Source organism: Mytilus californianus, unplaced genomic scaffold (genome assembly GCF_021869535.1).
Source record: "Mytilus californianus isolate M0D057914Y unplaced genomic scaffold, xbMytCali1.0.p SCAF_1, whole genome shotgun sequence".
NCBI lineage: Eukaryota > Metazoa > Mollusca > Bivalvia > Mytilida > Mytilidae > Mytilus > Mytilus californianus.
In genome coordinates, this window is record NW_026262581.1 from 105,079,704 (window position 1) to 105,107,260 (window position 27,557).

A 27,557-nucleotide genomic window follows, 5' to 3' on the forward strand; every position below is an offset into this window, starting at 1 on the left:
GTTATCGGAATGGGAGTTGACTACTCTTTGTCATGCGCATTAACTCCATTCCAAATTTAGAAGTAAATCCGCCATTATCGATATAAAGGGGCCAAACGTCATAACAAACTGTTGTTCACGGTTATATCTTTGAGGGAAATAACTTTTTGGTAAGAAGACAGAATTTTAAATCATCGTCCACATGCTTCTGATCGAACGTTCACTAAATTTGTCCTAACTTTTAACTTTTGGCTATGGATTCCCCTTTGAATATGGTTCAGCTTCTGGACAGCAGGAAATGCCAAAATGTGACGATAACAACATCCTTTCATCAACCATCAATCTTCTTACGATGAAATATGTTAATACTTTTCTAAAATATGTTTAGTTTATCAGTGAAGAATTTAAAATGTAGGCATTTCGGTAAATATCAGGTTGATGACTCAGCCCCATCCCAGATTGCAGGCTGGGTACAATCCTTCAAATAGGTCAGTGTAACCTGTTTGAGGTATGGAATATAGAATACTGTTATTAAGGAAGGTGTATTTTTTAAATTGTAAATAATATCAGATGAAAAGCTAAAAATTTTCTTTGTGCCTATTCCGAAACCAACCAACGAAGTGGAAGAAGGGTTACAGTGTAGATATGATAAAATAATAGTGTTCTCCACATGTGCATGATGTGGGTTTGTGGCCTAGTGGTTAAAAACCGACAGATACAGTGCTGAAGGTCTCACAGGGGTTCAAATTTACTTTGAGCAATAGAATGTCTAGGCCCTTTGACAATTTCAAAAGGTCCTCCGTTATTCTAAGAATGTCCAACAAATCGTACAAAATTCAATTCATTAATACAGAAAACACTTACCCTTTCAAAGCACTCATCATGTCTTAGTGTTTATACTAGCATCTTAAAGCCAAAAAGGAACCATGCATGCAATGTTTTGCCAAATTAGGTACAAGTCAGCTAGTTCTGTTCTTTGTTTAATTAAATGTGTTTAAATTGTTCAGGTTTCAATTGCTGCTTAAGAATACATTGGCCTAACTTTGTGTCAGATAACAGCTTACCTTTGTTTTCAAACTTAGCTTGGGGCCAGTTTCTTTTAACCACTAATTTTGGCAAGATAAAAATGCTGAGAGGTAGTTTCTTAACTTTTTTATGGGGTCAAGTTTTATGTTGTTGTCCCACAAACCCAGGGCACTTTCCCTTTTAACTGTGTGTGGGATATTTGACACAATACTTGAACAACATTAAACCAGTTGCCTCATCAAAATCTAGCCAAGGGCTATTAACCTTCTTTTGGGTAAAAAATTTACGTTCTCAGTGTTTTCCATTCGGCAATTAAGCCGGGTGTGCATACCTCCTTTTTATGAAAGCCGACCACCTTTCTATTTAGGAGGTGGTCGGCTTTTTTTTTCAAATTCCGGATTTTTTTCGGTTCCGCACCGTAATAAATGAAATACTAATCGCGCCTCGCTGATTTGTTTTCATTGACAAAAATGGCTGATCGTCAAATTTTAATGTTTTCTTTTATTAATCGGGGGAAGAGTACGGCAGATGATGATGGTGATAAGGAAAATTCTAGGCTAAATAAGTCAACTAAAACGGATAGTTGTATTGAGATTGTTGAAATTGAAAAAAAAGCACTAAAACAATGGAAAAGCACACAAGCGAAGATAAATATGAACAGGACTTAAAATGGCTAAGCTTCACAGATAGAGGAAGGAAATTACTGTTCTGTGTGCTAAAAGTACAGTCCTAAAGCGAGGAACAGGACAGAAATTTGGATCGATTGCATAAAAAAGTGAATGAAAGAAGAGAAAAAAGGAAATAATTATTGAAAGAAATCAAATCAAAGACGAATATTTGACAGTTTTTGTGACTACATCTATTTACTTTTCGTTCAATTCCATTAAATGTGAATACGATACTAATCCTTCATTTTGTGACCCCCACCCACAGTAAAAAAACACTTGGTTGCAAGTGGTTTTTTCAAAACATCCACCTTACCTTAGTGAAAAAAGGAGAACACTGCGTTCTGCTTTTCTCTGTCATATTTTTGGTCTTTAATCAGATCCTGTCTTTTGGGCTGCGTTTCATCAGTCACCCCTGCTGTATTACCTGTTTCATCAGGTTTTCTTATGGAAGAGGTCACCCTAAAAAAAACAAGGACTCCTACCGTTTACTAATTATGTTTGTTAATATATTCCCTGTGTTTCATGCAGTTTTTGAAAAGGACAGGGTAATTTTTTTCTCAAAGGGCACTCTTAGCGAGATTGTCAACACTTTAAGGGCACCCTTTGCGCAGAGGACTACACTTTTAGGGCACTCTTCATAGATATAAAGGCACTGTAATAGATAGGGATTTAATGGAATATACCAATTGTTTTATATTTATTGGTAAGAAATAAAGATATGTATATAAGTTGTTAACTTAATTCCTTTTTGTAATAAAATTGTCACTTTTAGACTCAGCTAATAGAATCTTGATCATGTTCATTATGCAACTGCTTCATTTCAATCAATAACTCCAGTTATAAACTTTAAAATTGGATCACTGAGACTGATTGTCTAAGGATGTGTTGTGAAAGTGGACTTTGCATGACCAAGAGCATATGCATTATACGACCCATGACCGCAAAAAAATTTTGCGGTCGTATATTGGTATCACGTCGTTGTCCGAAGACATTTGGTTTCTGGACAATAACTTTAGTAAATGTAAATAGAAATTGTCTACATTTTAAATTCGTACAGGTACACATCGATGTTGTCCCTACTAGATTCAATCATTAATCGTATTTGTACTCTGTCATGTCTGTCGCTTCAAAACTGTTCAAACATTACGAAATTCAATAAAATGTCGGCCATTAAAATTTTTATTTCATTCCAAGGGAAATAACTCGAAATGGTGTTGCTAAAAGATGAATTGCTGAACCGATATTGAATTACGGCAGTGCGTACTAAAATACGACGGAAAAAGGGCATGGCGCCAAATTTTTTTCCTAAAATGGGCAGGGCGTCAAGAAAACACGGCAGGGTGCCATACCATGCCAAAACATCCTACAGGAAACACTAATTCCAGAGTTTCCTGATGTCTACTACGACGACTGGTCATGCGACTACCCATCAAATCAATTGTAAAGAATTTAAGCAAACACGGCTTCCTCCACCATCATAACAGACTTCACAGTGTCCTAACAATCCCTTGTTCCACCTAACAGAAGTTCCACTGGAAACTTTTCTATAAATAATGCCTTAATAAATGATCCTTTTGGAACAAATATTACATACCATTTATTCTGTAAGGAACAAATACTGTAATAGTTGTCCCAGTGGGAATAATATTCCTGAATATTTATTCAATTTGGAACTTATATTTCTTGACAGTGGATTTTACATAAGTTAGTGACACATCGTCATTAATCCTGATAGGGAGTGAACATGAATACCAATGGTACCCTCACAGCTATTGAGGGGAGCTCCAAATAATGGAGGTACATGTATCTACCAGTATACATGTATATACATACATGCCCTTAGAATACAACAGACTGCAGTTCTTTCATTTCTGTGTGTGGTCAAACAATTCTGGCCCATGGTGCCATATCATTTTCATTTTAAATTTGTATATAGGTTGAATTTTTTACATAAATAATTGTCCAGCAGTAAAACATTTATATTATCAAATTAGTTATTCAAGACATATACATTGTGACAAGTGATTGTGTATGTATTAATTCCTTAACTAATGAATAAATAAAGTGTTGGGAGTAATGCAATGCAGTGTTAACCTCACAATTATATTCAAATAGCATCCCATGGTATTTGAAAAGGCACTTATCAAACATACATCTTCTTATATCTACATGTATGTACTATTGAAAGTATATTCAGATAGCATCATTGTACTGTAAGGCAATGGCATGTCTGGGGAGAACACAGGGACTCACTGGAACCATAACCCTAAGTTTTTGGGAGAGTAGCAGACACCTGGTTACTGTGAACATATCTACAGTACATTGTAGATTACAGTGTTGTCGACTAATGTTACACACCTGTCCTAAGACTTGGATTTATTGTGCATGGTTATAGAATTGCTAGACAATTTATTCAGGGCTTAGTCCAGACAAATATGAATATGTTATTTTTATACGACCGCAAAAAAATTTTGTGGTCGTATATTGGTATGACGTTGTCGTCGTCGTCATCGTCCGAATACACATTGGTTTTCGCACTCTAACTTTAGTTTAAGTGAATGGATCTTTTTAAAATTTTACCATAAGGTTAAATACCACAAAAGGAAGGTTGGGATTGATTTTGGGGGTTATGGTACCAACAGTTAAGGAATTAGGGGCAGAAAAGGGGCCAAAAATAAGCATTTTCTAGTTTCCAGACAATAACTGTGGAATGGTGTATGGATCTCTCTGAAATTATACTACAAGTTTCCATACCACAAAGGGATGGTTAGGATTTGCTTTGGGGGGTTATGGCTCAAACCGTTTAGGAATTAGGGGCAAAAAAGGGCGAAAAACAAGGTTGTCCTGGTTAATGGACAAATACTTTAGTACAAAACAATTTAAAGCAGTGTAAGGGAGATAAATCAAATACATCATTGAAATTATCTCCCTTACACTGCTTTTAAATTATGTATAAAGTAATGGTTAATGAACAATAAAGATAATTTAAAACAGTGTAAGGGAGGTAATCCAAATACAACGTTTTGGTTACTTCCCTTACACTGCTTTTAAATTATGTTTAAAGAAATGCATATTTATAAAGGTAGACCAGTAAAAATATCTGCAAATGTTGCATCTTTTTTTTTACAAGAAAATCCATATGAAAGATTTGACACTATATTTTTAATTCTATTATAAAATAGATTAAGTTAGCACTATGGTAAATTTAAATGGGTAATTATGGTTGCCAACTCCATTGGAAATTTGAATTGAAATTATGACCATATCTTGAGGGAAAGAATTTTTTTGGGGAAAAAAAGGGGGGGGGATAAAAAGAAATTGTGGGGGGTCAATTTTTTCTCATTTCAGATTTCAGAAATTAAAAAGAATTATTCTTCAAATATTATTTTTTTTTCAAATTTCAAATATTGAAAAATTTCAAGAAGTAATCTTTAATTGCACAGTATGGGTCATTAGATTTGTAAAATCTTTGATCACATTTATTTATTTGTTAAGCCGAATCTAACAGTGTATTTAGATTTTTAATTTTGGGTCCAGTTTTCAAATTGGTCTACATTAAGGTCCAAAGGGTCCAAAATTAAACTTTGTTTGATTTTAGCAAAAATTGAATATATGAGGTTCTTTGATACACTGAATCTAAACATGTATTTAGATTTTTGATTTTTGGCCCAGTTTTCAAGTTGGTCCAAATTGGGGTCCAAAATTAAACTTTGTTTGATTTCAACAAAAATCGAATATATGGGGTTCTTTGATATGCTGAATCTAACCATGTATTTAGATTTTTTATTTGTGGACCCCACTATCAAATTGGTTCATATTGAGGTCAAAAGGGTCCAAAATTAAACTTTGTTTGATTTCATCTAAAATTGAATTATTGGGGTTCTTTAATATTCCAAATCTAACCGTGTATTTAGATTTTTAATTTTGGGTCCTGTTTTTTAAATTGGTCTACATTAAGGTCCAAAGGGTCCAAAATTAAACTTAGTTTGATTTTAACAAAAATTGAATTCTTGGGGTTCTTTGATATGCTGATTCTAAACGTGTTTAGATTTTTGATTATGGGCCCAGTTTTCAAGTTGGTCCAAGATAGGGTCCAGTATTTAAACTTTGTTTGATTTCAACAAAAATTGAATATATGGGGTTCTTTGATATGCTGAATCTAAACATGTATTTAGATTTTTGATTATGGGCCCAGTTTTCAAGTTGGTCCAAATTGGGGTCCAAAATTAAACTTTGTTTGATTTCAACAAAAATTGAATATATGGGGTTCTTTGATATGCTGAATCTAACCATGTATTTAGATTTTTTATTTGTGGACCCCACTATCAAATTGGTTCATATTGAGGTCAAAAGGGTCCAAAATTAAACTTTGTTTGATTTCATCTAAAATTGAATTATTGGGGTTCTTTGATATTCCAAATCTAACCGTGTATTTAGATTTTTAATTTTGGGTCCTGTTTTTTAAATTGGTCTACATTAAGGTCCAAAGGGTCCAAAATTAAACTTAGTTTGATTTTAACAAATTTGAATTCTTGAGGTTCTTTGATATGCTGATTCTAAAAATGTATTTAGATTTTTGATTTTTGGCCCAGTTTTCAAGTTGGTCCAAGATAGGGTCCAGTATTAAAACTTTGTTTGATTTCAACAAAAATTGAATATATGGGGTTCTTTGATATGCTGAATCTAAACATGTATTTAGATTTTTGATTATGGGCCCAGTTTTCAAGTTGGTCCAAATTGGGGTCCAAAATTAAACTTTGTTTGATTTCAACAAAAATTGAATATATGAGGTTCTTTGATATGCTGAATCTAACCATGTATTTAGATTTATTATTTGTGGGCCCCGCTATCAAATTGGTTCATATTGAGGTCAAAAGGGTCCAAAATTAAAATTTGTTTGATTTCATCAAAAATTGAATTATTGGGGTTCTTTGATATGCCAAATCTAACCGTGTATTTAGATTTTTAATTTTAAGTCCCGTTTTTTAAATTGGTCTACATTAAGGTCCAAAGGGTCCAAAATTAAACTTAGTTTGATTTTAGCAAAAATTGAAAATATGAGGTTCTTTGATACTCTGAATCTAAACATGTATTTAGATTTTTGATTTTTGGCCCAGTTTTCAAGTTGGTCCAAATTGGGGTCCAAAATTAAACTTTGTTTGATTTCAACAAAAATTGAATATATGGGGTTCTTTGATATGCTGAATCTAACCATGTATTTAGATTTTTTATTAGTGGGCCCCACTATCAAATTGGTTCATATTGAGGTCAAAAGGGTCCAAAATTAAACTTTGTTTGATTTCATCAAAAATTGAATTATTGGGGTTCTTTGATATTCCAAATCTAACCGTGTATTTAGATTTCTAATTTTAAGTCCCTTTTTTTAAATTGGTCTACATTAAGGTCCAAAGGGTCCAAAATTAAACTTAGTTTGATTTTAGCAAAAATTGAATTCTTGGGGTTCTTTGATATGCTGAATCTAAACATCTGTTTAGATATTTGATTATGGGCCCAGTTTTCAAGTTTGTCCAAGTTGGGGTCCAAAATTAAACTTTGTTTGATTTTAACAAAAATTGAATATATGGGGTTCTTTGATATGCTGAATCTAACCATGTATTTTGATTTTGGACATTGGACCATAATAGGTAAATTAAAAAAATTCAAGTTCTTAGACCACATTCTTTCTGTGTCAGAAACCTATGCTGTGTCAAATATTTAATAACAATCCAAATTCAGAGCTGTATCAAGCTTGAATGTTGTGTCCATACTTGCCCCAACTGTTCAGGGTTCGACCTCTGCGGTCGTATCAAGCTGCGCCCCAGCGAAGCATTTTATTTATCATGTTTATGTATTAAAATTCTAGAAAAGACCTAAATGTTTATTTTTTACACTTTGGCATCAGATTGAGATTTGTTAACAAGTACATGTACACTAGACTATGATCATGTACATTAGACTATCATCATGTACATCAGACTATGATGTTTTTTTTCTCCCTTATTTCAGATAGCAACAGAAAATGAGAGAATATAAACTGGTTGTGCTTGGTAGTGGTGGTGTTGGTAAAAGTGCCCTGGTAAATATGCCAAATATTCAGATATTATGTTTTATGTTTTTGGGGAAAAGATGACTGAAAGTACAAGTATTCAACAAACAATTAAATTTCCCCTAGATTGCATCCAAACCTTTTCAAGGCTTGAAACAGTAATCCTTTAAGATATTCAAGGAAAAATCTATTTGGTATCAGAAATAAAAAAAAAAGTCATGAAGGGATAACTTTTATTTTGAACTAAAGCTTAAGTGATAAAGATTTAATTACAACTGGAAGTTTTGGCATGGAACACCTCTTACCAAAACACTGATTGTATTTTCGGTCTATATTATTTAGAGGTGGCAGGTGACACATATTTCTTGGAGGACTCAAACATTTCATTATCTTTAAAGAACACTCATGCTAGAAACACAGGGCTTAAACTACCTTTTTTTTTGGCTCAACTGGCCCAAAGGTGGATTTTTACCATTTTTGCCTTATATCTAAAAAATTGTAATAGATAGATACAAACTTAAATAAGCAAAAATGATCAGCAAGACAAGATCTACGTATATATATACTATTAAGACCATATGTAGGAAATCGTCTGATGACTCCTTATTGGAGTTATTGCCCTTTAATGACGATTTTTTTTCCCCCCCATTTTTTTTGCGTTTTGCCATATATGATATAAATTATAATAGATAAATAGACACTTCAGCAAAGCAAGACCTACTAACAAGTCAAATTTTGACAATACAGTTAGTTTAACTGTTACTCTTTTTAGGAGTGATAGCCCTTAAATGGTGATTTTTTTTTTACCCTCTTTTGTGTTTTGAGCAAAAACTAAAGGAGATAGAGAGAAACTAAACAGACTAAAAGATCAGCATTACAAGATCAACAAAACAGAGATTTTGTCATGAATTCTATTCTCGTCTACAATGTTGGAGAGTTGGGCAAGATAAAAAAATCAGTGGGGATCAAAAATTGTAAAAGGAGTTATGCCCCTGGGAAATATAAATTACATGTGTATGGAAAATTTGCTTTGTAAGGGCTCTCGAAGCCAACATATTTTTATATGCCCGTTTACAGGACATATTATGGTATACTGTTGTCCTTCCGCCGTCGTCAACACTTCGGACAGTAACTCAGCCACTTTCACCAATTTTCATGAAACTTTGGTGAATCGATTATATCTACTAACGTAGGCTCCCTTTTGATTTTTATAAATTCCAGATATTACGTTTTCGAGTTATTGGATTTTATTAAAAAAATCGGGGGTTTTCAAGTTTTCTAACTATAATCAAAAAATGCTTTGAGCAGTTTTCATGAAACTTTGGTGACTTGTTTATAGCTATTGAAATAACCTCCCTTTTGTTTTTTTTTTACAAATTTCTGATATGACATTGTGGAGTTATGGAACTTTATTTGTTGAATAAAAAGTAAAATCTGTCCAATTTTCAGACTTCGGACAGTTATAGAATTTTGTCTTTTTTGAGCCGTTCTCTTAGTATTTCTAGTTAATCATATAAATTCATTTAAAGCATAAAGACAAGCTAAAAGGGCATCAGGCTCATAGCACAGCTCTTTATTTAGGATTTATATGAAATTTATATGTCAAAGGTTTATATGAGCTATATGTGTAGGTAGGATGAGTTGGAAAATCAGCACTAATCAGTCATTTGATCATTGCATTGTCAGCACTCTCAGTCTTCATTTCAGATTTGTTTATGAATTTTATATGGTTTATATATATCATGTATATATATAAGCAAGGTCTTGGAAGATTTTGATAACCAGTGGCAATCAACTATGTTTACAGGAGGTCTAGATCTGCTCCTTGGGAATAGAAATTATATGGATAACATTGTAAGGGATCACATGCCTAAATTTCATGAGGATATTTACAAAATGATTTATGAAAAATGTGAAAAAGAACCAACATTTTTATGCCCCCGCTGTGGCGGAGGGGGCATTATGTTTTACCCTTGTCCATCTGTACGTATGTATGTCCCAAAGTTGGTTTCTGTTCTCTAACTTTAGTTTGCCTCAACCAAATGTTATGAAACTTATACAAAATGCTTATTACCAAAAACCACAGATCAAGTTTGAATTTTGGTGGCGTCACTTAAACAGTTTTAGAGTTATGCCTCTTTTACAAATGGAAAAATTGCTGAATTTTTCGTTTCCGTTCTCTACATGTAAGTTGAACTAACTTAAGTTTGCCTCAACCAAATTTTATTAAACTTATACACAATACTTATTACCACAAAACTCAGATCAAGTACAAATTTGGGTAGCCTCTCTGTCCCATGGACACATTCCCCATTTATTTTTTAAGTTATTGCCCTTGAAGAGGTTACATATGTGCATCAGCCAGGGATATTGGGACACTGTTCTTTAATGTGTGTAGAAGAAATCCAATGTTTAATTTTGTGTCTTTTAAGCATTTTTTAGTTACACTTAATTATAGTTAATTTCCACTGGTCAATCAACTGTACTATTATCATGATCATCTACATGTAAATAGATGTACATGTATCTACTACTGTTGCAGATTTAAAGAATAAATAAAAAATAGAAAAGATATAACTATATATCAATTAAAATCTATTAAAAACAATTATGTTTATACATATATATTCATTGCTTCTCTTAAAAAGATTGATTATGGTAAAAAAAAAAATATGAAAAATTTATGATAACTACAGTGTTTATTATACACATATAATAGGATATTTCTGATGAGTCCATTGTATATGTACAGTAATTCAAATAGTCAGTTTTGCTTCTATTATGCTCAGAGAGTCATCGTCAAGATGCTGTTCAAAAAGTATGGGATGAACTGGTTCAATGAATGTTTCTTATTATATTTTGTAATCTTTGAAAAAAAATTGTGACCTTCACAAAATAAGAGTACAGTAAATAAATAAATGAATACAGTGTTTTATTAGGTGAATTATATAACATACTAATGATGATAATCTGTATAAGTTTGGCATCAAACAATAATTAAGTTTAAAACTCAAATTGTAGGTACACTTGTACATATAGTAGATAAACATGTACAAGGTATCACATTATCAACTACATTATACCTATACACTGTTGTTAAAAAACAATGATAAATGCACACTTTCATAAAATTTGAATGCATATGATATATCTTGAATATTCCAGCAAACTATAGACCATATTTAGAGAGGATTACCAATCTTTTTATCAATGGGGGTTTGACTTTGTGGGATATTTGAGCTAGCTCACCAAGGATATAAATTAATACAAAATAATGCTGAAGTATAAGTAACTGTCACAATCTACAATGAAGTACTGTAAACTCAGAAATTGTTGTGTGCATTAATAAACATGATTGTTAAAAAATGAGGGACCATTGGTATTTGTCATTAATAAATAAATTTGTAAATATATATTGTTTATTTTAAGATCATAAATAAGGATTAATAATATTTTCTTTGTAATGATTTTTAAAAGTACAATATATAATAGTATATACATGTTACATATGTTTTGAGGGCTGTATAGCCAGTCAAGGTCGTTAAAAACTCCCATCATCATATGTGTGAATGGTAATTGTACAGTATTGACTGGGTAATGATTATTTTGTTAGACAAGGTCCATATTTTCCATATTTCCACTTGCCAATGGTTTGGTCTTTTGTCAGAACAAAACTGATTGTCAAATACATCTGTCTCGTGAACAGCCTTCATCATTATGGTATATCATGCTGTCATCAATTCAGCTACAATTAGGTTTACTAATCACTACTAATAGATCACAAATTATCACTTTCTATCTTAATAGCAATGTTGTAATAGGTTATTTTTTACTTAAATTAATAATAAGCAAGCTATTAATTCTAAATATTAAAAATATAATTTTTCTAATATATTTATATGATGATATTTTTAGCTCACCTGACCTGAAAGGTCAAGTGAGCTTTTCTCATCACTTTGCGTCCGTCGTCCGTCGTCCGTAAACTTTTACAAAAATCTTCTCCTCTGAAACTACTGGGCCAAATTTAACCAAACTTGGCCACAATCATTATTGGGGTATCTAGTTTTAAAAATGTGTGGCGTGACCCGGTCAACCAACCAAGATGGCCGCCACGGCTAAAAATAGAACATAGGGGTAAAATGCAGTTTTTAGCTTATAACTCAAAAACCAAAGCATTAAGAGCAAATCTGACATGGGGTAAAATTGTTCTTCAGGTCAAGATCTATCTGCCCTGAAATTTTCAGATGAATCGGACAACCTGTTATTGGGTTGCTGCCCCTGAATTGGTAATTTTAAGGAAATTTTGCTGTTTTTGGTTATTATCTTGAATATTATTATAGATAGAGATAAACTGTAAACAGCAATAATGTTCAGCAAAGTAAGATTTACAAATAAGTCAATATAACCGAAATGGTCAGTTGACCCCTTTAGGAGTAATTGCCCTTTATAGTCAATTTTTAACCATTTTTCTTAAATCTTAGTCATCTTTTACAAAAATCTTCTCCTCTGAAACAACTGGGCCAAATTAAACCAAACTTGGCCACAATCATCATTGGGGTATATAGTTTAAAAAATGTGTGGCGTGACCCGGCCAACCAACCAAGATGGCCGCCACAGCTAAAAATAAAACATAGGGGTAAAATGCAGTTTTTGGCTTGTAACTCAAAAACCAAAGCATTTAGAGCAAATCTGACATGAAGTAAAATTGTTTATCAGGTCAAGATCTATCTGCCCTGAAATTTTCAGATGAATCGAACAACCTGTTGTTGGGTTGCTGCCCCTGAATTGGTAATTTTAAGGAAATTTTGCAGTTTTTGGTTATTATCTTGAATATTATTATAGATAGAGATAAACTGTAAACAGCAATAATGTTCAGCAAAGTAAGATTAACAAATAAGTCAACATGACTGAAATGGTCAGTTGACCCCTTTAGGAGTAATTGCCCTTTATAGTCAATTTTTAACCATTTTTCGTAAATCTTAGTCATCTTTTACAAAAATCTTCTCCTCTGAAACAACTGGGCCAAATTAAACCAAACTTGGCCACAATCATCATTTGGTTATATAGTTTTAAAAATGTGTGGCGTGACCTGGTCAACCAACCAAGATGGCCGCCACGGCTAAAAATAGAACATAGGGGTAAAATTCAGTTTTTGGCTTTTAATTCAAAAACCAAAGCATTTAAAGCAAATCTGACATGAAGTAAAATTGTTTATCAGGTCAAGATCTATCTGCCCTGAAATTTTCAGATGAATCGGACAACCCGTTGTTGGGTTGCTGCCCCTGAATTGGTAATTTTAAGGTAATTTTGCTGTTTTTGGTTATTATCTTGAATATTATTATAGATAGAGATAAACTGTAAACAGCAATAATGTTCAGCAAAGTAAGATTTACAAATAAGTCAATATAACCGAAATGGTCAGTTGACCCCTTTAGGAGTTATTGCCCTTTATAGTCAATTTTTAACCATTTTTTCGTAAATCTTAGTAATCTTTTACAAAAATCTTCTCCTCTGAAACTACTGGGCCAAGTTAATTATAGATAGAGATAATTGTAAGCAGGAAAAATGTTCAGTAAATTAAGATGTACAAACACATCACCATCACCAAAACACAATTTTGTCATGAATCCATCTGCATCCTTTGTTTAATATTCACATAGACCAAGGTGAGCGACACAGGCTCTTTAGAGCCTCTAGTTTTATGTTGTAAGCATGGTAAGTTTGTTCAATGTTTGTATGACAGTGTGTAGTATTGTTATTCATTCTTCAAAAACATTTCTATTTTACAGACAGTACAGTTTGTACAGAATATTTTCGTAGAGAAATATGACCCCACAATAGAAGACAGTTACAGGAAGGTATGTGTTGCTTCTTTTTCATAGTAAAACATGTATATTCACAATAAGTGATAACCTTATTTTCTTACATCTGACATCATTCCCAAAATAATCTGTCACAAATGCTAAAATTGTGAAGATTTCAGTGATTTTGCATGAATTTATAATGCTGGTACCTGATGCATGTCCATTTTATTGTCAAAAACAGCCCATATTTATGTAACAAAAGTATTCAACTTTCCAATAAATAGCTAAAAGTTTACATTTTTAGCAAATTTGTAAAAATGCTATATTTTGGGGCTGAAAAGGTGTCTTACTGGGCCTACTCCTTTAAAACCAGATTTTCAATACTAAGTTACTTGATGGATGAATATTGTTGTGCTTTATGAAATTGTCAATAATATTTATTTTATAGCAAGTAGAAGTGGATGGCCAACAATGTATGTTAGAAATTTTAGACACAGCCGGAACAGTAAGTATACATAATAAGTAACTTACAAATGTATAACATGTTTCCTGTGTGTTCGTTTGTTGTTTGTGTAATTGCTTACAGAAGATTGAATACTAACTGAAAGTTTAAAATAAAAAAAGTTTCTAATGTACATGTATTCACCTAAAACAATATAAATGTTTATACTCTAAAAGTGAATGATCTATCTTGGTAAATCAGAAAAACTGAATGCAAACCCGAGTGATGAGTAAGACAGCTAACTAAAAGAAATGCCAACTTTTAAAATAAACAATTATTCAGACCAGGATTGATACTCAACTAATATTTAATTTTATTTCATCTGTAAAAAAGATCATAGTATGGTATTACTTTTCTGACAGCAACATTGAAAATTGCATATGTTCTCTGCCTTTTCTAGCTTATGCTGTCGGTTTGAATTTTTTAGGTTAAAAGTCTCTTCCACAGCAGTTATAGAAAATCTACACAATAGGTTGAAATTAAAAATGTTCATATGTGAATGTAAGAGTACCAAACAAGCATTATTTTGCTTTGGCTTATATGCCAGTTCAAATAATTAAATGTTGCAGAGCCAGAAGGCAAAACATTTCAGATGTACATTTTATGTTAGTACTGTAATAGCTGACTTTTGTGCTTCAAATAAAACTCAAGTCGCTTTGCTAGGGTTCAGGATATTTATTTATCAGTAACGTAAATCACCCAACTTGTGGAGCAAGGTAGTTACTGCTGTGGCACAAACCATTTCAAATGTACATACTGGTATATCACACAGTGATATCTATATATCAGCTTACAAATTGTCAAAATGTCAAGTCTGTCATTTCAATACAATTCTGACTGTTCAATATAAATTCTCAGTAACTTCAATGGCTACTGGACATAAACATCTGTCCATTTCGAATCCATTAGTCCTTCTAACTCAAACAAAGAAACTCACTACTTAGCGCTAAAACTTCAAACCAACCAATCAGATTACTTGAAATCCAAATAATAAATTTGCATTAAACATTTCTTTAACAGAAATGAATAAAAGGAGATATGGTCACCAACAAATAAAAAACCAAAAAGTCTAAAAGGGCGACATGAATCTTCAACAACAGACAGATTTAAACACAATGAATCAAGGTCCAAGTATTTGCAAGTCTATAAAATTGTTATTGAGTTAAATAAAAACATTTCGAGATATGAGCAACCAATAAATAAGAGTTGGGACATTGATTTGCAGATTTTGTTTAGAATACTGTACATGATTTGGTAAAATGATTGAAAATTCACATTATTTTCATTTTTATAGGAACAATTCACAGCAATGAGAGATCTATATATGAAAAATGGACAAGGCTTTTTATTAGTATACTCTATAACAGCACAGTCAACATTCAATGATCTTCAAGATTTAAGGGAACAGATTCTTAGAGTTAAAGACACAGACGATGTATGTATATAGGGTTTTAAGGTTTAAGTAGTGATATTGATATAAAACAAATAACAATTTCAACACTAAACCATTATGGAAAACATCTTCTTCATTTGATAATGAAAGGTGGGAGAAATAGCATTTTTAGATAAACATGGTTTAACAAGCATAACTAACCTTATTAAACTTCTTCGTATAACAAACTTATATGATTAGAAGTAGAATTTTAAGTCATACCAGATATACATATTGAAGTAGTCCCTATCTGTGGACTATATTTTATTATGTATACAAAATTGGATTTTACTTTGAAAATTACACAATACAATATAAAAATTAATTAGGGCCTCGCCGAATGGCGTGTTGCCCTATAGTGATCTGTCTGTCCGTCCGTAACAAATTGTGTCCGCTCTATATCTAGAGAACCGTTATGATTACAAAGTTTATACTTGACAAGTATATTAACCAACACCAGAGGGTATGCCTTAATGTTTGTACAACTTTCTAGGTCAAAGGTCAAGGTCAAAAACTTTGGTTTCAGTTGACAACCCCATGTCCTATGGTAAAGATTCCGCTCTATATCTTGAGAACCGTTATGATTTCAAAGTTTATACTTGACATGTATATTCACCAACACCAGAGGGTGTGTCATAATGTATGTACAACTTCCTAGGTCAAAGGTCAAGGTCAAAAACTTTGGTTTCAGTTGACAACCCCATGTCCTATGGTAAAGATTGTGTCCGCTCTATATCTTGAGAACCGTTATGATTTCAAAGTTTATACTTGACATGTATATTAACCACCACTAGAGGGTGTGTCATAATGTATGTACAACTTCCTAGGTCAAAGGTCAAGATAAAAAACTTTGGTTTCAGTAACCCCATGTCCTATGGTAAAGATACACATTTTTTACCACACATTATTCACAGCGGGACCCACAGAGATGGCTCCCATCTCAATGATATCTAGTTGAAATATATTTAGTTATACATTTAATTTTATGAGGTTCATTTATGTATGCCAAGTTATGTTAAGTGGATGATACTTAAATATATATTTTATTTAAAAAAATTCAGAAATTTGAAGAAAAAAATAAACTCATTTCTGTAATTATTTGACCGCTACAAACTACATGTACATTTAACAATTAAATACAGTAAATTTAAGCTTATGAACCAATTTTTTTATCATTGTGGGAAAAAATATGATGTGATTTATGACTCATTAATTGAAACTCCCATTTTAAATTCTGACATTATTTGTAGACAGCTTATATTATCCAATTATCATATTGATTCATTTCATGGTTTTGTTCAACCATCATTGAAACATGTTCATAATTATGTTTGAATATCTTTTAAGTTTGGTTTAATTTTGTGTTCTATTTTTTTTTTATCATAATTGTGAAGTTTTTAAACAATTATCTGCAGGTACCAATGATTCTAGTAGGAAACAAATGTGACTTAGAAGATGAAAGGATAGTCAGCAAAGAACAAGGAATGAATTTGGCTAGACATTTTAACAATTGTGAATTTTTAGAAACATCAGCAAAAGCAAAAATAAATGTTAATGAAGTAAGTATATGATTAGCTTGGTAAATAAAATGCATTAAGACTGTTCAATCTAAACATACTAGGCACCAATTTATATGATGGATACATGTCTCCTTATGTTACAAAAAAAGGTGATCTTTTGATCAGCTGTTATTTGGTGGTTGTGCTTCATTGTATGAGTGGTCCTGAACATACATGTAAAATTTGCCACTGGACATAAAGAAACTTGCTATCGATTAATTATTGTGTGGGATAGGAATGTCTATGGCATTTTGATAAACAAGATAAAAGAATACACTGTCATCATTTTCCTAGGGTACAGTTTAAATACTTTAAAAATTGTTTAAATTTGTAACTTGACTATATCCTTTATTTAATTGGTTGATTATAAAGTTCAATGTTTGTTTAATAGTATGTCCGCTATTGGTATCCCACAAGTGTTTTGACATATTCTGTTGCATTCAAGAACAAAAACTCTTTGTAAACAGTTTCAGTACTAATTTAGTAAGAAGATTTCTGATATAGATGATATTTAATAGTCCCCTACCGACGAAGTCTAAGGGGACTTTAGGTTTGCACTCCGTCTGTCTGTCCAGCTGTCAGTCCGGCAAATCAGTTTTCAAGACTTTTTTTCTTCGAGCTTGAAGATATTGATTTGATATTTGGTTGATTGATTTATCATGACAAGTTACAGGTCAAGTTCAATTTTCACGATTTTAGCTTTTCTCTTTTTATACCCCACGCAACGAGTTGCGGAGGGTATAATGTTTTTGACCCGTCCGTCTGTCAGTCCGTCAGTCCTATTTCTTGTCATCGCAACTCCTCTCAAACCACACAACAGAATTTCATGAAACCTTTTCAGATAATAAGGACATACTACGTAGATGTGCATATCGACAGGAAATTACGATTCATTTTTTTTCCCAGGAGTTACGCCCCTTTGAACTTATTTGCCCAATATACTACTGCAACCTTTTGTCATCCCAACTCCTCTCAAACCACACAACAGAATTTCATGAAACCTTTTCAGATAATAAGGACATACTACGTAGATGTGCATATCGACAGGAAATTAAGATTCAATTTTTTTTCCAGGAGTTACGCCCCTTTGAACTTATTTGCTTTAATGTACTACTGCAACAGTTTGTCATCGCAACTCCTCTGAAACCACACAACAGAATTTCATGCAACCTTTGTAGATAATAAGGACATACTATGTAGTTGTGCATATCGACAGAAATTATGATTCATTTTTTATACGACCGCAAAAAAATTTTTGTGGTCGTATATTGGTATGACGTTGGCGGCGTCGTCATCTGGTGTCGTCCGGCGTCGTCTGAAGACACATTGGTTTTCGCACTCTAACTTTAGTTTAAGTGAATGGATCTCTATGAAATTTTACCACAAGGTTCAATACCACAATAGGAAGGTGGGGATTGATTTTGGGGGTTATGATACCAACAGTTAAGGAATTAGGGGCCAAAAAGGGGCCGAAAATAAGCATTTTTGTAACTTCCAGACATAACTTGTGTGTTAGCATATGGATCTCTTTGACATTGTACCACAAGATTCCATATCACAAAGGGTCAATGCTGGGATTGATTTTGGGGTTAATTGCCTCAAAATTTTAGGAATAAGGGGCCAAAAGGGGGCAAAAAACAAGCATTTTTCTAGTTTCATGACAATAACTTGTGTGTAAGTGTATGGATCTTTCTGAAATTTTACTACAAGGTTCCATTTCACAAAGGGAAAGCTGGAATTGAGTGTTGTGGTAATTGCCCAAAACGTTTAGTAATAAGGGGCCTAAAAAGGGGTTTAAAATAAGCATTTTTTAGTTTCTAGACAATAACTTGTGTTCAAGTGTATGGATCTCTCTAAAATTGTATTACAAGGTACCATACCACAAAGGCAAGGCTGTTATTGAGCTTGGTTTGGGGGGAAAGGGGGGTGGGGTGATGAATCATAAGGGGGGCGGGGGTCAAAAAAGGGGTAATTTTTTTTTTCCTTTTTTTTTTGTTTAAAATTTACATTTTAAGTTAGTTATTTTTTATCACGAAGAGAAAGTAGGAATTGAGTTTTGGGGTTAATTGCTCAAACATTTATGAATAAGGGGCCAAATATTGGTCAAAAATAAGGATTTTTTTAGTTTGCAACAAAAACTTGTGTTCAAGTGTATGGATCTCTGTGAAATTGTATTGCAATGTACCATACCACAAATTGAAGGTTGTGATTGAGGTGGGGGATGATGAATCAAAAGGGGGTTGAAAAAATGTGTGGGAGGTAGGATTTTATTTTTTCCTTTTTTTTTCTTTAAAATTTTCCATTTAAAGATGGTTGTTTCAGATTTATATATGAAAGAAAATAATAATGATACGGTTATATATCATGAGGAATTGAAATTTAAAATTATGTATATTGGAAATTTAAGTTACATTGGAAAGTAATAATTGGCTTTTGGGGGGGGGGGGGGGTTATGGCTCTAATGTTTAAGGAATAAGGGGAAAAAAGGTTAAAAAACAAGGGTTTCCATTTTAATAGACAAATAATTGAGTAAAGAACATTATTTAAAAGCAGTGTAAGGTTGGTAATTCAAACTCATTTAAATATCTCATCTACACTGCTTTTAAATTATGTAAATTGGAAATTTGCCAATAACTTTATTGTTAATAAATGCATTGGAAATTTGCCAACAATTTTAGTGTAATAAACTTCATTGGAAATTTGCCAATATAAAATTTTGCTGATGAAGGTTTTTTGTTTACCTTTAGCCTTGACTATGAAGTCATTTTCTATTTTTATAGCCTTATGATGTAGTTGAATTATTTAATACTTTTATGATGTGTTTAAATGGGGTTTTATCATGTTTATGGTTGCAAATTTATTGTTTTAGTATAATAAACTCCATTTAAAATTTGCCAATAAAAAAAATTTTTGTTTATTTTTAGCTATGATTATGATGTCATTTTCTATTTTACTTTTATGGTTGCAAAGAAATTTTTATTTTTAGATATTACTGTTAAATGATGCTGATTAAGGTTTTTGCTATGTTTAGCCATGACTATGATGTCATTTTCTATTTTAATATCTGTTATGATGTATTTAAATGGGCTTTTATGGTTACAAAGGAATTTTATTTTTAGATAGTACTTTAAATGTTGCTGATTAAGGATTTTTGTTTATTTTTAGCCATGACTATGATGTCACTTTCTATTTTAATACCTTTATGATGTATTTAAATGGGCTCCCATGTATTTAGATTTTTGATTATTTATACATGTTACCAAATTGGTCCACATTGAACAAAAACGGTCCAAATTTCAACTTTATTACATTACATCAAACATTGAATTCTACATATTCTTTGATATATTGAAATTAACAAACAATTTAGTTTATGGATATTCCACCATAATAGGTAAATTAAATTTTTTCCAGTTCTTACACCACATTCATCCTGTGTCAGAAACCTATGCTGTGTCAAATATTTAATGACAATCCAAAGTCATAGCTGTATCAAGCTTGAATTTTGTGTCCATACTTGCCCCAACTGTTCAGGGTTCGACCTCTGCGGTCGTATCAAGCTGCGCCCCAGCGAAGCATTTTATTGGATTTTGGGCCCCGTTTTTAAATTGGTCAACATTGAGGTCCAAAGGGTCCAAAATTAAACTTTGTTTGATTTCATCAAAAATTGAATTATTGGGGTTCTTTGATATGCCGAATCAACCGTGTATTTAGATTCTTAATTTTTGGTTCCGTTTTCAAATTGGTCTACATTAAGGTCCAAAGGGTCCAAAATTAAACTTAGTTTGATTTTAACAAAAATTGAATTCTTAGGGCTCTTTGATATGCTGAATCTAAACATGTATTTAGATTTTTGATTATGGGCCCAGTTTTCAAGTTGGTCCAAATCGGGGTCCAAAATTAAACTTTGTTTGATATCAACAAAAATTGAATATATGGGGTTCTTTGATATGCTGAATCTTACCATGTATTTAGATTTTTGATTTTTGGGCCCCGTTATCAACTTTGTCCACATTGAGGTCAAAAGGGTCCAAAATTAAACTTTGTTTGATTTCATCAAAAATTGAATTCTTGGGGTTCTTTGATATGCTGAATCTAACCATGTATTTAGATTTTGGATATTGGACCATAATAGGTGAATGTCCAATTTAAAATTTTTAAGTTCTTAGACCACATTCATTCTGTGTCAGAAACCTATGCTGTGTCAAATATTTAATCACAATCCAAATGCAAAGCTGTATCAAGCTTGAATGTTGTGTCCATACTTGCCCCAACTGTTCAGGGTTTGACCTCTGCGGTCGTATCAAGCTGCGCCCTGCGGAGCATTTTATTTACTATTAGTGTTGCGCCCCTTTGAACTTATTTGCTTCAATGTACTTTTGCAACAGTTTGTCATCACAACTCCTCTGAAACCACACAACAGAATTTCATGAAACTTTGTAGATAATAAGGACATACTATGTAGATTTGCATATTGACAGGAAATTATGATTCATTTTTTTTTTCTTATACAATTTTTTTTTCTTACACTTATTTTATTTCTCCAATGACAATGTGGGGTATGTGAGCGCGCTCACTAAGGTTCTTTAATTTCAGTTAAAGCCCTTTCCCTAGAATTAAATTTTTGATGAAATACTTATTAATTAGTAGATTTCTATTCAAAGGGAAATTACATCATTTTTTAAAAGACAAAATGACATTTTGGATTTTTTTCCTTTTCTTTGTTAAATTTGAAGAATTTAGTGGTAGGTTTGTTTGTCATTCTTGAAGATATTGATTTGATAATTAGTATATAGTTTTATCATGACAAGTTACAGATCAAGTTGGAATTTTGTTCCAGTCTGATAATTTTGTGCAGAGTTATGGTCTCTGGACATAGAAAATTCCCTTAAATAATCAGTTTTCAACAGTTTTTTTCGTCGTGCTTGAAGATTTTGACTCGATATTTTATGTAGTTTACACCATGACAAGTTATAGATCAAGTTAGAATTTCATTCCATTACAATGAATTTGTAACCGTAGGGGACTATGTATTGTCATGCAATACTCACAGAATGCTTGTTAAAACAATATTCAACACAAAAAAATAATACATTCTTAATTGGACTTGACATTATGTAAGGTTAAGATCTCTAGTTAAAGCCATTCTGTTTTAACATTCATGGTTTTCATCGAAAACAGTTTGAATATAGGATGAACAACTGATTAACAAAACATTATAATTGAAAAAGAATTGATTTCAAGATAAAGTTTTTTTTTTCTTTTCCTTAATAGATATTTTGCAACCTTGTGAGACAAATCAACAGAAAGAATCCAGAAAAAAGACCAGGTGGAAAATCAGGAAGCAAATCTAAATGTACTTTATTATAATGGTAGGTTAAATAACATCAAGAGTATTTGTCTTTACTGGTCAACATAGATGGTGTATTTCTGGAATCAGAGTTTCTAGTTATGTCAATTATACAGAAACTCATTATCATAAGTTAAAGATATTTGGTATGCAGCTTATGTAGTATAACTCATTTCCTTGTATTTTTTTTAACTTTTCAACTCATGGTCCATTTCCTTTTAAATTTATATTAGTCTGTGACTTATAGTATGCATTTGCATCAGCATCATTACATTTCATTCCCCTGGAGATATCATAAATTGACATGCTAATGACTAAATTTCCAATCTTAGTAATTATACTCCCACTTCTACTGAGGGCTCTCACCTTGTCTGTTAGTTCCTTCATCCAACAAATATTTTTGTCACACGTTTCTCCGGAACTACTGAATAGAAATACTTCATATTTGGTCATCAGCTTGTTAATGATGAGTTGTAACAGTCATGTGAGCACTTTTTGGATCTGTCAAATACCAACTTACTGTTTGCTGATACTTTGAAGTTTTCAATATGTTGAATGAACTAATTATTTCCGCCACACATTTCTCCAATACTACTGAACAAAATGATTTTCATATCTGGTTTGCAGTTTGACAGGTATGAGTTGTAACTTGTGAGCGCTTTTCAGATCTGTTAAACAACTTCTTCCTGTTTTGTAAATTATTTGAATTAGAAGTGGCTGAGTGCTCAGCACAACAACACATGTAGCTTCTTGTTCTCCATACATTGTAGGGCATAACTGGCAAATATTTCTGTTTCTTATCCCCCATATATACAGCTGCAGACAAAATACAAAATAAAAACAGAAATATTAACACATGTATAATGTTTTTGTTTTGAATGGAAGGCTGTTACACTATTCATACTTACTCCATCAAGTATTTTATATAAACAAAAATAGAAGTAACATATAGACCTAATGGGTAACTTTTTTGATTATTGGCCCAAAATTATGATATTCATAGTCAGAGTTTGAATATATCATACATTAACAAACATCCAGAAAAAAATGTTTAATTTGCAAAAATGAATTTTTAAGAATTATTTTCTGAAGATTTATAGAAGTCAAACAGACTATAGTCTGCAGTTAAAATTTTTAAAACATTTATTTGATTCATAAACCATCCTGGATTCGTACCAAACTTGAACAGAAGCTTCTTACAATCAAAAGATAGTATCTAGAGGAAAATTTTTGATTATTATTTCCCCATTTTTGTTGAGCCTGAGACTAACAGCAAAAGTAGGCGAGACACTGGGTTCCGCGGAACCTTTACAAATTTTTTTAGTAGATTTCTCTTTAATTTCATCAGCTGGTATATAATGTGATTATTATTGTTTGGTCTGACACTGTTTAGCATAAGGGTAACTTCTGTTGAGTTAAAGGGGCATTATATTAGCGGTCAAATTCATTTTCATTGATTTGACTCAAATTCTCATATTTGATTTATAATATACTTAAACGAATATAAAAATTACAAAAAGTCTAAAATAAACAATTAACAATGCATGGACTCGATAATATGTATCAACATTTCGTGTCTATTTTTGTCTAGACGTCATCTAATCAACCATCGAGATGACCTCCGAAGACTGCTGACAGTCATATAACCCAGTATAAACATAAATATAATCATAAACTGATAGCAACCACGTGCAATTGGATTGTTCTAGGTCTGTTTGATTTCATATTGTAGGTTAAAAAGTATGTTAATCATTGTTTTTACCTGTGTTAGAATGATTTTTTGTGTGGATCTAATCAGTCAACCAGATGATTCATTCTTGTATCACTTTCAATGTTGACATTTTTTTCCTTTTAATAGCTGAATACATGCGTAAACCATCTCCAGCTAAGGGTTAAAATTTAAGGTCACATGAATACAGATTCAAAGGGGGTGGAATTATTCACTTGCAAGTGAATAATTCATCAGCAATGTTATTTATCTTATTTTGACAAAATTGAACTAAATTGGCTGCTGAAAGCAAAATAGTATTTCACTATATCACTTACATTAATGATTGAACAAAACAAAAAATCATTTTGAGAATTAGAGAGGCACATCATCCTTGGAAGTCTCACACAATTAAATATTAAACTAGTTAGATCCCTCTTTTAATTATTTCCATTAACAGTCATTCTAAACCATTGAAATAGTCTGGTTTTTGTCAGAAAGGTCGATAGTTTGATATTCCTGAACTTTTCAACTATACCTAATATTGTCATTAACTATATCTTTTCAGGTTTACCACTTTATATGTTAAACATTAAAGGACAGAAATAGAAAAAGAATAGTTAATGGATAGCCAGAACTAGTCCAGAAGATTAAAGAAAATGTGTCTTGCTGGTTTAATTTTTTTTTTTATCTATATATGTAATTTTAAAATACTTGGTTTTCTATTTTAAAATTTTCGTGTGAAGATCTGATAAAACTATTAGTGAAAAAAAATTCAGACAGCTGCATTGGTGAAAACTATTAACTATAATTTGCATCTTCATTAGGCCAATTATATTCAAATGTACATCATTTTTTGCTAGCTAATTTTATAAAATAATTCATTGTTTATATTCATGTTAACTGACAAAGGATGCCAAGTTAGTGTACAGTATTATAAAGGGTAGATGTCCTGTTTATAGGAATAGGTACATGCTTAATATAACGATGGTGCATTTAATCTTGTTTGTTTATACGAGACATAAGCTAGTGCTTCTTGAGATCAAATTCAGTTAACAATTTTATTCTTCCTAGAATAAAATTGATTGCTTTCAAATAATGCTCACCAGGTGAGGAGACTTTAAAATCAGACATTGTGAATTTGAATTGAGACAGTTTTGTAGAGAAGTTGGATAAATTTTGTTGAAATTGTTCTGTTGAGAAGATTAACAAGTTTAAATGAAATAATCAAATTTTCTGTGAAAGTGTCTTATTTTTTTTTTTAGTGCATGTTAAGTTAAATGCATTTAAGCTTGTAGATATTGCCTATGGCATACTTCAATTTGTTTTATTATTAAATTTTATTTTATTAAGAAAAAGCATTAAATTTATATGAAATGTGAATGAAATATGCATGAAAAAGCATATAGAGCTTTTTTTATTTTATTGATTTGTCAAAACCTACAGAAATTTTAAATCATAATTCTGCTTATGCATCTTAAAATCTTGCATGAATGAAAAAAAATAAATTCCTTACAAAATCAAAAGGAAATTTCTTTTTTTTTTTTGCTTAATGTGGTTATATATAGCTTTAATACATTTATCCTCTTCTCAATTACTGTTTCTAGGGCCTTTTATTTTCATTTTCAAGGAGTCATTTTTTGAACATCGTTTGTCACCTCTTAAACAAGCATAAAACTTGATGACTTTGTGTGGCATTACGCTTAGTTGAGATCTTATTTTATGTAGGAACATTTATGGGTTTATACTTATCTGCAATAAATTTACAACAGTCATTATAAAGTTTGCTTTCATTATTTGTTGTTTCAATTTATGTTTGTATGTTTTATAAGTAAAAGCACAGCCAAATAGTATGTTTGACATTGTTTGTCAAATTACATTTATGAATTACATTTATGAATACTTGCACAAATGTTATCCTCAGTTCAAATACATTTCATTAATTTCTTTTTAACAATTAATCTTTTTGAAATATATTAGTGCAATTTCTAAATGTGCTTCAATGTCTGAAAAACTGAGAGTAACTTATGCTTCACAGATTTTCACGATTTATCATATAATTATAATCAATGATTGTATAAATTGGAATGTGGCTTATTTATACTGGGAATGGCTTGTATTTTATATACATTTTGTAGTATTGTGATACTGAGTTTGGGAATAAAATAGTTTTGTAGTACTGATGTTATCTCCCCTTAGTTTCTATTGTTAGTTAAAATTAATTGGCCATATACATATTATAATAATACACAAATGATTAAATGTATCTTTTTCATTTACATATTTCTCTGCATATTTCTTTTTATAAATCTTGAAGTAACATTATGCCTTTTTATGTATTTCATGTCTTTCAAATGACAAATTAATTAAATAATTACAAAAGGCAATACACACATATACATTCACTGTCATTACCCATATTACTTTGTAACATCTTAATTACATATGTGAACATACATATGATGTCAGTTATAAATGTGGACAGAAGTGAACTAATATGGTTAATACAGCTTATTACATTGAATGTACAATGATATATCTCATTATTATAAGTTTATGTTGTGGACTATTTGACCTAAAATTAGATAGAGATGGTTCATATTTCATAAAAAGCAAGGTACTTATGGCCAGTTAATAAATGATGTTGTTTCAATTCATTACTGTACTGTGATACACAATAGGAGAAGGCCTTTTACTGAACTTAGTTTGTCTTTCAATGTGCATTCTTTATTTAAAGATTGAAGATAAATAATATTAACTATTTAATTGGAATACTTGTCCATGTTTTAACATTATTTTATTCATGCAAATGAACAGATGGAGGTTAGAAAATAGACATTTAATTGTTTCAAATTCATACACAACAAATCCTATATACCATCTCACAACTGTTCAGATCTTGCTTGGTAAAAATATTTAAAAATACTGTGTGATAAAATTTTCAACAGATAAATCATGTATTTTATCTATAAAAATTTACCAATTCAAAGTCTACATTTAATATGTCTTTTTGTTTTAGAAACCTTTAAAAATATTTAAGTGGTGAATTATTATTTTGGTAATTTTGATTGCATATCTGGGGCCATATGTTAATTTTATGTTATTTAGCAGACAATCCTTTGCTTGTTTGCTTTATGTAGAAAAAATTGAAGTTGATTAAATACTCAAATTTGTTTTCTGTTAGTATTTATGTCATTGATGCTAGGTTTTTCCTAATTACGTGTGAATAAATGCAATGCACACAAAGTTTTGTCATATTTTAGATGTACTTGCATGAATATAATACATACCTTCATCTCAATAAAAATTTGAAAAGACACTGTATTAATTTAACAAGATTATTGATATTTTAATGGTGTATTTTAGAGTTGGGGCTACATTTGTTAACCATATTTCAGAAGTTTATTAATTTGGTGATGTACGGCGGGCTGGCATCTGGGTTGGTGGCTGCCAAACAGAGTCCGTTCAATAACTGGAAAACAC

General features: G+C 31.5%; 1 protein-coding gene across 1 annotated transcript; it reads left to right on the forward strand.

Annotated features, from left to right (window-relative positions):
• LOC127728832 (ras-related protein Rap-1b) lies at positions 1–27,391 on the forward strand. The gene is made up of 8 exons (XM_052236434.1): positions 1–149; positions 7,680–7,749; positions 13,509–13,577; positions 13,972–14,028; positions 15,320–15,460; positions 16,873–17,016; positions 22,291–22,388; positions 24,643–27,391. The coding sequence occupies exons 2-7, from the start codon at positions 7,693–7,695 to the stop codon at positions 22,384–22,386; spliced, it is 564 nt and encodes a 187-aa protein (XP_052092394.1). The 5' UTR covers positions 1–149; positions 7,680–7,692; the 3' UTR covers positions 22,387–22,388; positions 24,643–27,391.
• The last annotated feature ends 166 nt before the right edge of the window (positions 27,392–27,557 follow it).